The sequence below is a fragment of the Megascapheus bottae genome, chromosome 17, assembly GCF_031878675.1.
Source record: "Megascapheus bottae isolate mThoBot1 chromosome 17, mThoBot2.hap1, whole genome shotgun sequence".
In the NCBI taxonomy this organism is placed as follows: Eukaryota; Metazoa; Chordata; class Mammalia; order Rodentia; family Geomyidae; genus Megascapheus; species Megascapheus bottae.
This window is the reverse complement of record NC_143525.1, coordinates 41,873,766-41,884,914: the sequence shown is the minus strand read 5'-3', so window position 1 is coordinate 41,884,914 and position 11,149 is coordinate 41,873,766. Positions and strand designations below refer to the sequence as shown.

Genomic DNA, 11,149 nt, shown 5'->3' with positions numbered 1-11,149 from the left:
GGTGTGGTAAGGCTATATTTAGCTAGGAATGTGTTTGCTCTCCCCAGAGAAGTCTTCCTCCCTGGGACTAGGAGCCTGGAGCCTCCAACAGCTGGCCCAGAGGCCATCCTCATTTCTCCTTCCAGAGGGCCCTGAGGCAGCACTGAAGTCCACCTTTCACTTCAGCCCTGGGTCCACACCATCATCTGCCTGCTCCGCCCTCCGCCAGCACCTCCAGTCTCCAGCACTGGGCGAGTTCAGGTAGCTCTATGAGTTCTGGCAGGTGCCCAGGCTGGGCAGGATCCTGGCTATTAGCTGCCTGTCAGAGGAGGTACTTAACCTCCTGTGCCCTTACTTTCTTTTGTATAATGAGGATGATAACAGCTACCACGGGGGTGTGGACTCAATAAGATAACACAACTGGTCATTGCTCATCAAACTGGTGCTTGACTCCCACTCAGGAGCCTCTCTTCAGAGGGGGAGGACTTTGGCCTGACTTCAGGCGCTTTCTTGCCCTGTTGACAAAGGCAGACAATGGATTCCCCAGGAGAACTTTATGAGATTCAAAACATTCAGTGTACTATGAAGTGCACTTGTGAATAGAAACTCTTTACCTGGCAAATGACTGAGACAGAGAGAAAAATACTCTTTATTCCCTGTACCGGGAACACAGGACCTCGGGCTTGAGAGTCAGGTGCTCTACCACCTGAGCCAGGCCTCCAGTCCTAGTCTATTTTAATAGCCGCAGAGAAAGTCCCATAGGAAGCATGAGCCATATTTCCAGCCTTTTCCAAAAGAAACGATCTATACGTGTCCCTTCTCTAGATCCATCCTCTGTTTACTTCTGCTTTGCTTTGTCTCCTTTCCTTTTGCCTCCGTTATCCAGTGCTCCAGTCGGAAGCTGGCAACTACATCCTCGAGCTCCGGGATCGTCCATCGTTTGCTTCTGTCTGGCTCCTATCTCTGGCCGTGGCTGTGACGTCACGTGCGATCCTGTGCTCGGCCTGCCACTTATGCCCCCTTTGCTTATCCTCGCTTCCGGTTCCGGTGGGGCTGGGGCTCCGAAGGCGTTCGCACCATGGCGGGCAGCCGCCTGGAAACGATCGGCAACGTCTTCACGAGGTGCGTCCTCCAGGCCGGGGGCGGGCGGAGGGGGGCTCCCCGGGGCGGAGGCTCTGCGGGGCGGGGCTGCTCCGCGGGCGGGGCGAGGTCCTCGTGCTCCCCCCGCCGAGTGGGGGTCTGTGGAGGAGGAAGGGAGGGCGAGGCTGCCCGGCCTCCGCGGCCTCCTCCGCGGGGCGGGGCGGGGCGGGGCGGGGCGGGGGCCGGGCCGCCCCGCCCTGCCCTGTGCCGAGGCTGCTCCAGGCTCCGCTGGGCGGGTCCGGGGGCTTCGCGGGCCTCTGGACCCCACTGACCGCGGTTCCCTCTTAGGACCCGAGACCTGCTCCGGGCGTCGGTGTTGAAGGAGAAGCCCCTGTGGTATGACGTCTACGAGGCCTTTCCTCCGCTGAAGGAGCCGCAGTTCCAGAGGCCCCGTTTGCGATATGGCAAAGCCAAAGCTCCCATCCAGGACATCTTTTACCACGAAGATCGCATCCGAGCGTGAGTGCGCAGAGATGAGGATGCCGCAGAACCCCGGAAGGAAAGGCTCATGGAACAACTAGTGGAGCCAGAGGCTTGCTCCACGGAGCCTGTGGGAGGAAAAAAGTTCTTTTAGTCAGTCTAGCAACTGACTAGTCTTCGCAATTACAGACATCTGTTTTTTCTGAGCACCAGGCACTGTGCTTACTCTTGACTGTGATTAGCTCATAGTTGAGTAATCCTAGCTACTCAGGAGGCTGAGATCTGAGGATTTCCGTTGAAAGCCAGCTGGGGCACTACAAAGCATTGAGACTCATCTCCAATTAATCACTAAGAGTGGGAAGTGGGGCTGTGGCTCAAGGGTAGGGTGGTAGCCTTGAGCTGAAGAGTTCAGGGACAGTGCCCAGACCCAGGGTAGGGTGAGCCTTGCGCTGAAGAGCTCAGAGACAGCACTCAGGCCCAGAGTTCAAGCTCCATGACCCATCCCACCCCCCAAAAAAATTGGGGAGGGGGGTACTGTTCCAGGGGCTTCAACTCAGGAACTCAGGGTTTGGGTGGTGTCCCTGAGCCTTTTGGCTCAAAGCTGGCACATTCTACCACTTGAGCCAGTGCGCTCTGTGTGTGTGTGTGTGTGTGTGTGTGTGTGTGTGTGTGTGTGTGTGGTCTTCTGATTTCAGCCTCTTGAATATCTTGGATATGTTGGGCATGGGCCAAGAGTGCCCAGCTCTTTTCCTCCTTTTTTTCCCTTAGGGCTTTCTTGAGGTAAGGGAACAGGCATGTTCTTGTTCTATGTGAATCTTTCAGGATGACTATGAGATTGTTGGCGGAATTAAGATTTTTTTTTTTTTTTTTTTTTTGCCATTCTTGGGCCTAGAATTCAGGGCCTGAGCACTGTCCTTGGGCTTTTCCCGAGGAGTCGAACCCCAGTCTTCGTCCATGAAAACACTCTACCACTAGGCCAAATTCCTGGCCTCGAATTAGAGATCCATTGCATGAACTTAGAGTGCTTTTATCCTTCAGTTGCTTTAGTCTCATCTCTCCTGCCATTCTGATGTGGGCAGCACTGGAAGGGGGTGGTAGTCACTGGAGAATGTCAAGTGTTTCATTGTTCTCTTACTGTTAATGCCAGGATATAATTAATTGAACCTTTAACTTTTATCTTTGTATACCTTCCCCTCCCTCCTGTTACTCCCATATGGTGGTTTTCATAGTTTTAAGAACTTATTAGCAAAATAAATTCCAGCTATTGTCAAGAACTAAATATAAAAAGTAAATCATGGCAGGGGCCGGGAGTTTGGCCTAGTGGTTAAAGTGCTTGCCTAGCATGCACGAAGACCCGAGTTTGATTCCTCTGTACCACATACCTAGAAAAAAGCCAGAAGTGGTGCTGAGGCTCAAGTGGTAGAGCTCTAGCCTTGAGAAAGTCCAAGGACAGTGCTCAGGCCCTGAGCTCAAGCCCAGGACTGGGGGGGAAAAAAAAAAAGTAAATCATGGCAATATTGGGGGGGGCAAAAGGTCTTAAGAGGCATCACATAAACCATAGAAGCTATAAAAGAAAACGTTGAAAATTTCTGCACAAAACATTAGAAAAGGCAACAACAACAAAAAAATCAAGACAAAGGTTTGTAGCATATTTGACAAAGAACTGATTTCCTACACTACAATATTTGTTTATAAATAAGTAAGCAAATAATCACTGTCTTAGTTTAGGTTTCTTTAATAAATTCCACAGATTAGATGGCTTATGAACAAAAACTTGTCATAGCTTTGGAGGCTGGAAAATATGAGATCAAGGTAGGAGTTCTGGAGAGAGCTCTCTTCCTGATTTGGAAGAGGCCTGTCTTACTATGTTCTTATAATGAAGGAGAGCAAAGAGAGAAGCGGGGCACAGAGGCTCACGCCTGTAATCCTAGCTTCTCAGGAGGCTGAGGATTGCTGTTCAAACCTGGGCACTAAAGTCCATGAGACTCTTACCTCCAATGAACCACCAGAACACCAGAAGTGGCGCTGTGGCTCAAGAGGTAGGGTGGGTAACCTTGAGCTGAAGAGCTCAGAGGCAGTGCCCAGGCCAGAGTTCAAGTCCCACGATAACCCCCCCCCAAAAAAAAATAAGAGGGTGAGTGGGGAGGGAGGAGGGAGGAAGGGAGGGAGAGAGAGAGAGAGAGAGAGAGAGAGAGAGAGAGAGAGAGAGAGAGAGAGAGAGAGAGAGAGAGAGAGAACAAGCCTGTGCCTCTCTTTTTCAGGGCACTAATCTTATGGTCTGATACTCTCCCAAGGGTTTCATCTCTGAATTCCATCCCCTTGGGGATTAGAAAATCATTGTAAGAACTTCAGGGGACACAAACATTCAGTCCCTAGCAATCACTAAATTGAAAAATAGGCAAAAAATGTGGGTAGTTTGCAGAAAGGAAAGTCAGGGTTTTTTTTTTTTTTTTTTTTTTAAATAAGATGGACAATCTCTTCCATCAAAGAAAAAGTAATTTGAAAGCACAGTAGTTAATTATAATGTCTCAGTTATCAAATTGGCAACGATAAAAAAAGTTGGAATGTACAATTTGACCAGGATATGGTAAACTTGGTACTCACACATTACTAATGGGAGTGTAAATTGGTAGCACTTTTTAGTAATTTAGGTAAATAAGTACATTCCTTGATCCCATAATCATTACTTTAAGCTTTTGCACACATGTACTTGCAGAGTACACTGGGACAGTTTGGGTGCAGATAGTCCTTGCAGCATTGTCTGAAGTTGCAAAGCACTGGAAACAGTGTACCTGCACTGATTTGATATGGTCTCTTGGAATAACTAAGTTCAAAAGGGAAGATGGAAGGTGAGAACTGACTACCTAATGGAGTTCTTTTGGAACTAGATGGAGGTGATGCACAGCGTGATTATGCTACATATTAAGAAGGGCTAATGTTACTAGGTTCCAGTGGTTAAGGCCTATAATCCTAGCTACTCAGGAGGCTTTTGTAGCCAACCTAGGTAAAACCCATAGGCATTTCCACATGTTTACTATTACTAGAGATTGATATTATACTTTTATGTTTTCTAGGAGATTTTATTCTACCTATGGGTCTGGTCAAAAGGCTTTTGATCTGTTCAATCCTAATTTCAAGTCTACCTGTCAACGGTAAGCCATGGAGTCGTGAGTTATTTCCCCCCATTCTCAAGGACTAGTTACCAGTTTGAGAAGTTTTGAATCTACTTCAGCAAAAGGTATTTCTATAGGAAAACAATGTTGAGGGCATGCTCGGCACTCTGTAACCACAACGTGTCGGTCTTTTTGTGTGGAATTTGAGTCTGGGGCTTTGTATTCACACAAGCACTATACCACTTGAGCTAGTCCCCACCTTAGACCAGCATGTCTTGACAGCACTAACACGCAATCTAAGATGAGTCTGCTTGGAATTCCAGATTTGTGGAGCAGTACTTGGAACTGCAGAGTCTTGGAGAAACAGATGAAGAGAAGTTATTTGTGGAAACAGGGAAGGCTTTATTGGCAAAAGGCATCATTTTAAGACGAATAGGAGAAGCAAGAACTGTGAGTACTTTCTTGTTAAATTTGTTATTACCCTGCTAGGGATATGGATTAATGGTAGAATACTTGTCTGGCGTGTGATGTGATTTTTTTATTATTATTACATTTAAAAATTATATTATTGTAATATATTATTTAAGTTACATTTTTATTACAAGGGTCTGTACATATCTATATATCTGCACGCACGTACACACACACACACACACACACACACACACACACACAAAGTGTATCTTGTTCAGACTTACCTCTTCCATCACTCTTTTTTCATCTTCTCTCCTCACCTCCTAAAGAGGTGTCCTGGATTTGATCCCCAGAACTACAACCTCCTCCCAGCCCCCCAAAAAAGATAAGATTGGTATTGTTACCTTTTTTTTTTTTTTGCCAGTCCTGGGCTTGAGCTCAGGGCCTGAGCACTGTCCTTGGATTTTCTCAAGGCTAGAGCTCTACCACTTGAGCCTCAGCACCACCTCTGGCTTTTTTCTATGTATGTGGTACCGAGGAATCGAACCCGGGTCTTCATGCATGCAAGGCAAGCACTTTAACCACTAGGCCAAACTCCCGGCTTGTTACCTTTTTTTATGTGCCAATCCTGGGGTTTGAACTTAGGGCCTGGACACTATCTCTGAGCTTCTTTTGTTCAATGATAGCACTCTACCACCTGAGCCACAGCTCCATTTCTAGCTGTTTTAGAGGTTTAGTAGAGATAAGAGTCTCACAGACTTTCTTGCCCAAGCTGCCTTTAAACTGCAGTCCTCAGATCTCAGCCTTCTGAGTAGCTGGGATTACAGGCATGAATCATTGGTGCTCAACTGGTATTGTTCCTTTTTTTTTTTTTTTTCATACAAAATGGTGAATTTATTGGGGAAATAGATGGTGAACTCCCCGGCCAGGGACACAGTGCAGACTCGGGAGCTAACACTGTGACCCCGAAAGGTTCTCACACTGGGTTTTTAAGGGCAAAACCCATGTGGTCAAACCTGGCCGCACCCAGGTGGACAATGGGATAGTTACATATACAGAGGGACTGTAGCCAGCTCCAGCCATACGCAGGTAGCCAATAGGGTTACAGCCCAGTGTTTGAATTAACCTATCACCTTTGTAGGAATTAGCTAGTGAATTTGGCTGATCACCACACAAAGCAGGTCCCCCCTACACACAAACCAAGTGGATGTCCTGCTTCATGGCGGGTGGGGATAAGGTGCCCCTCCCTAGAAGGGCAAAAATGGCTGGGCTGCTTTACCATTGTTGGCCTTCCACAATGGGGCAGGTAGCTCTTAGCGCATTCAAGATGGTGCCAGTCTTTGCTCCCCTTAACACTCCCCCTTTTTCTTTTAGCCTAGTCAAATCCTTGACTCATATACTTCAGTACAAACGGGGTTATATTGGGTGTGTGGGATCATCAGTTTTATAACTCTGATCCTCTTTTTTTTTACTAAGGACATCATTGCAGTAATTACACAGGGGCCAATCAACAGTAACATTAAAATAATCACCAGTGGGCCAATCATGGCTAAGATTAGGGAAGTTCCCCAGGGGAACCAGTTGTACGGCCTCTCATACCATCCTTGGAACCCCTGTCTCTCCTTTCTTGCTCATCTAGTCTTCTCTTTATAGCTTCTAGGCTATCTTTTATTACTCCAGCGTGGTTCGCCCAAAAGCAACATTCTTCTCCCAGGGTGACACTCAAACCTCTAGAAACAATATATCTAGTCCTCTTTTGTTCTGGAGGACAACTTCAGCTAGGGACCCCAGTGAGTCAGTGAGCTTGTCAATTGACTTATGTATACATCTTAGGTCAGCATCTGTTTGGGACCCAAGAATGTCAAAGTCCATTTCTCTGGGAGTGGTATTGTTCAAATACTGTTAGATTGAGTGTACTGGACGTTTTCTTTTTTTCCCCTGTGGGTCATGGGGCTTGAACTCGGCCTGGGTGCCGTCCCTGAGCTCTACAGCTCAAGGCTACCGCCCTACTCTTGAGCCCAGCCTCACTTCCCATTTTCTAGAGGTTAATTGGAGATAAGGGTCTCAGATCCTTTTGTGCACTGGTTGGCTTTGAACCTTGATTCTCAGATCTCAGCCTCCTGAGTAGTTAGGATTACAGGCATGAGCCACTGTGCCAGCTGTATTGGACTTTTAATAGCTGCTACTTAGAATGAAGTGAGTTATCTTTGATGCTTCTGAAATTGTGGCTTAATAGAAATTAAAAAAAAAATCATACTATTTGTCTTAGTAGAATTTTTGTGTGTATATGTAGAGTTGGAGTCTTGGACTTCTCTGCCCGAGCTGGCTTTGAACTATAGTTCTCATACCTTAACCTCCAGAGTAGCTAGGATTACAGGTATGAGCTACTGTCGCCTGCCTCATAGAATTTTTTATTTTTTTATTTTTATTTTTTTTTTTTTGCCAGTCCTGGGCTTGAGCTGAGGGCCTGAGCACTGTCCTTGGACTTTCTCAAGGCTAGAGCTCTACCATTTGAGCCTCAGCACCACTTCCGGCTTTTTTCTGTGTATGTGGTACCGAGGAATCGAACCCGGGTCTTCATGCATGCTAGGCAAGCACTGTAACCGCTAGGCCAAACTCCTGGCCCCCTGCCTCATAGAATTTGACATGAGATATTAGTGTTAAATTTCTCACTCAGTAACAATGTGATGACTGCTGAAGTTCCAGTCAGTTGAGTAAAAATGGTAGTATCAGTATGACATCTCTGATGTTTTAAGCAACAGAAGGTAGTCATTGTTATTTTTTTTTTTTTTTCTGGAAATCTCAACAGGTAATTGTCAAACCCCAAACCATGTCGGAGGGCAACTGGCCTCAGAAAGAAGTTGCTCCAGACCAGCATTTGGAGACAATCAAAGAGCAGCCAAAAGATCTCTCTCCTCCCTGAAGGGTGTGTGTGCCGACAGCCCCACTGTGCTCATTGGAGGAAGGCTGAGCCATTTTTAATAGTTGAACTGTGTAAATATTTTTTGATCTCTGAGACATATGTTTGCCTTCTCTTCCCATTTTTGGATTGTTAGAAAACTCAGTATCATAGTTGGAAAGAAGCAGTTTTGTGAACTTTTATTTTAAGACATTTCTAAATAAAGGATTCCCTAGCTGCTTATAAAGTAAATTTACTTTGAAATTGTAAATAACACGAGGAAACCTTTATAAAGATTATTTGATGGAACTCCTTCTAGTGTGGTTTGCTCAGATGTGTGTGTCAGCATGTAGGCTGGCTACATCCGATCCTCTGGTCTGAATCTTCGTGGGTCCTTCAGACTTCTGCCTGCACACATGGTGTCATCCCTCAGCCAGCTGTCTGTCTGCAGATAATCTTTGTACTTCTGACTTTACTGAGAGAGGCCAAGTTGTCTTGTGGTTTTGCATTCAGAGCCAGGACCTGTCATTGGTGATGGGAAAAGGCCAAAAGTATCTTTCATCTCATGAATCGAGTGTGTTAGTGCTAATTGGCATAGTCCTGGAGGTAGGATGCTCAGTAAGTACTTGCCGAGTGACTAAATGGATGAATGATTACACCCAGCTAAGGACTTAGTTGGTCACTGGGCCTGCTTGGTGGTAGGATGGGGTCAGGTGATTCAGGTAGTATTCTTCACTATCCCTGGGGTACCATAGTGTGCTACCGTGCTTACCAACTGTTTCACCCTTATTTTCCTATTTTACTGAATAGGTGAAACATTCTTCTATGGTTGTGACATTTTGTTGTTTGTGGTGTTGGGGCTTGAGCTCAAGGGCTGGCTACTTCCCTTTTTACTCAAGACTAGCACTCTACCATTTTGAACCACAGTTTCATTTCCAACTCTGATGATTAATTGGAAATAAGAGTCTCACAGACTTTCTTTCCTGCCTGGGCTAGCTTCAAACCATGATCCTCAGATCTCAGCCTCCTGGGTAGCTAGGATTATAAGCATGAACCACCAGCACCCAGTGTTTGTATCTCTTGTATTTGTAGTCAAGCCAGTAATTTTAGCACCTAATAGTAAGCTGCTTCAGAAATACTATATTTTAAAACAAGCATGTGTGCCAGGTGCCAGTCTTATACCTATAAACCTAGCTATTCCCTAGCTGCTTATAAAGTAAATTTACTTTGAAGTTGTAAATAACACGAGGAAACCTTTATAAAGATTATTTGATGGAACTCCTACTAGTGTGGATAAAGTTTGAAGCCAGTCATGGAAGAAAAGTCCTTGACACTGTCACTAATTAACCAGCAAAATGATGGGCTCCAGTGTTAAGGTACCAGCTGAGAAAACAAGCTGAGTCAACGTGTGAGGTCCTGAGTTCAAACTCTGGTCCTGGCCGAAGGAACAAAACCTTGGGTGGCTTTGTGACTCAGTGTCGGGTCACTGCATTCTCCTGGCAGACTGAAAGGCAGGATCTGCTTCCTGGCTTTCAGTTAAAGAGGGTGAAGGACCCAGGAGGCAGTAGCAGTTCTTAGCTGTGTTCTTCCCCCTGCCCCGAGCCCCCAGTGCTATCTGTCATGTGTTTCATGGTTCCTCATGTTTGGGTGCTTCACGTCCAGTGTCTGGCCTGACCTTGGAAAGGCTTCCTGACAGGCAGGTGAAAGATAGTTCTTTCAGAGGCAGTGATGGGGTGGCTAAACCTTGTTTCTGGGTGTTGATTTTTAAAAGTCGGCTCTCAGTAGCAGTGTGAGAGAGCACCTTTCCCCACACATTCTGATCTTGTTAAATGAGAGGATTCGGGAGAGCCTAGGCCTGGCGGGAGGGAGCTAGGTTCCCCCCCACAGCGCCTTGGGATGGGCAGAAAGCTACCACCATACAGTGGCTCCTTCAGGTTGAGCCTCAGTGACAGGGACTTAGTGAGAGGTGTGAGACTTGAGAATTCAGAGGGAACATTTCCCACAGCTGTGGCAAAAGCCTTCATCAAGTTCTCTTGTGGTTTTGGAGAGAATGGAAGCATAGCCCTGAGCATGGCTTTATAAGAGATGGGAAGGGGGATTCTAAACCTAGCAAGGATTCCTGGGTGAGGGAAGAGCTCTGGACTTTAGGGGTGCTGCTTGAGTGAGGTTTGGGAGGGAGTAGGGCTGGAGAAGCACTCCCAGCCAGTCTGGTTTAGAACTCACACCTTCAGTGCTCTTTGTAATTGGTGTCTTTACCTGAAAACTTCTTTTGTTCAAATCAAATGTCAGGTCCCTGTGGAATCCCGCACAGACTGCACTCACGTACTTCTCTGCGGCTGGTATACCTGGTCTGTCTACTCAGCCCAGGTGCCCTTGGCCTCCATTCATATGGTGATATACTTTCCCCTATTAAGAGTATAAATGAGGGGCCGGGAGTTTGGCCTAGTGGTTAAAGTGCTTGCTTAGCATGCATGAAGATCGGGTTCAATTCTTCGGTACCACATACATAGAAAAAGCTGGAAGTGGTGCTGAGGCTCAAGTGGTAGAGCGCTAGCCTTGGGAAAGTCCAAGGACAGTGCTCAGGCCCTGAGCTCAAGCCCAGGACTGGCAAAAAAAAAAAAAAAAAAGAGTATAAATGAGGTGTGATAACTCAAGCAGTAGGACAGCAAAGCCAAGTTCACACTGCAGTACTTTCAAAAAGAAAACGTAAAGGCAGAAGTTCTTTTTTGTCACCATGAAAGCTGCTAGGAGCTTGCTGAGCCGGAGTTGAGAGAGGCAGGAGTCGAGGTTACATTGAGGTTCGCATAAAACAAGTCAGGATCTAGGTAGTTCTGGACACCTATTTCCACTGGCCTGTAAGATAAGGGCAGTGCTTTCCTCTGTGCCTTCTTTATTAGTGCTGTGATGAGTTAGATCTTGAATGTAAATTCTTCATAATGTGAAGGGGTAGTGGAGGTCAGGTTTGAACAGATAGGTGGATCTGATCAAGGGGATGGTGTTGACAGCCAGGGCCGGGAGTTTGGCCTAGTGGTAGAGTGCTTGCCTAGCATGCACAAAGACCCGGGTTGGATTCCTCGGTACCCCACATACCTAGCAAAAAGCCAGAAGTGGTGCTGAGGCTCAAGTGGTAGAGTGCTAGCCTTGAGAAAGTCCAAGGACAGTGCTTCGGCCCTGAGCTCAAGCC

At 46.5% G+C, this 11,149-nt stretch overlaps 1 protein-coding gene across 1 annotated transcript; it reads left to right on the top strand.

Annotated features, from left to right (window-relative positions):
* The first annotated feature begins 996 nt into the window (after positions 1–996).
* Mrps23 (mitochondrial ribosomal protein S23) lies at positions 997–8,274 on the top strand. Its single transcript, XM_090351089.1, has 5 exons — positions 997–1,101; positions 1,408–1,578; positions 4,614–4,691; positions 4,976–5,102; positions 7,876–8,274. Exons 1-5 carry the CDS (start codon positions 1,058–1,060, stop codon positions 7,987–7,989), a joined length of 534 nt encoding a protein of 177 aa, XP_090207215.1. The 5' UTR covers positions 997–1,057; the 3' UTR covers positions 7,990–8,274.
* Positions 8,275–11,149: the final 2,875 nt, after the last annotated feature.

Excerpts from the sequence above, each read along its gene's own strand:
- Mrps23 (XM_090351089.1), top strand. The coding sequence starts at position 1,058 with ATGGCGGGCAGCCGCCTGGAAACGATCGGCAACGTCTTCACGAG. Across the intron at positions 1,579-4,613 it reads CACGAAGATCGCATCCGAGC|GAGATTTTATTCTACCTATG; the intron begins GTGAGTGCGCAG and ends TATGTTTTCTAG. Across the intron at positions 4,692-4,975 it reads TTCAAGTCTACCTGTCAACG|ATTTGTGGAGCAGTACTTGG; the intron begins GTAAGCCATGGA and ends TTGGAATTCCAG.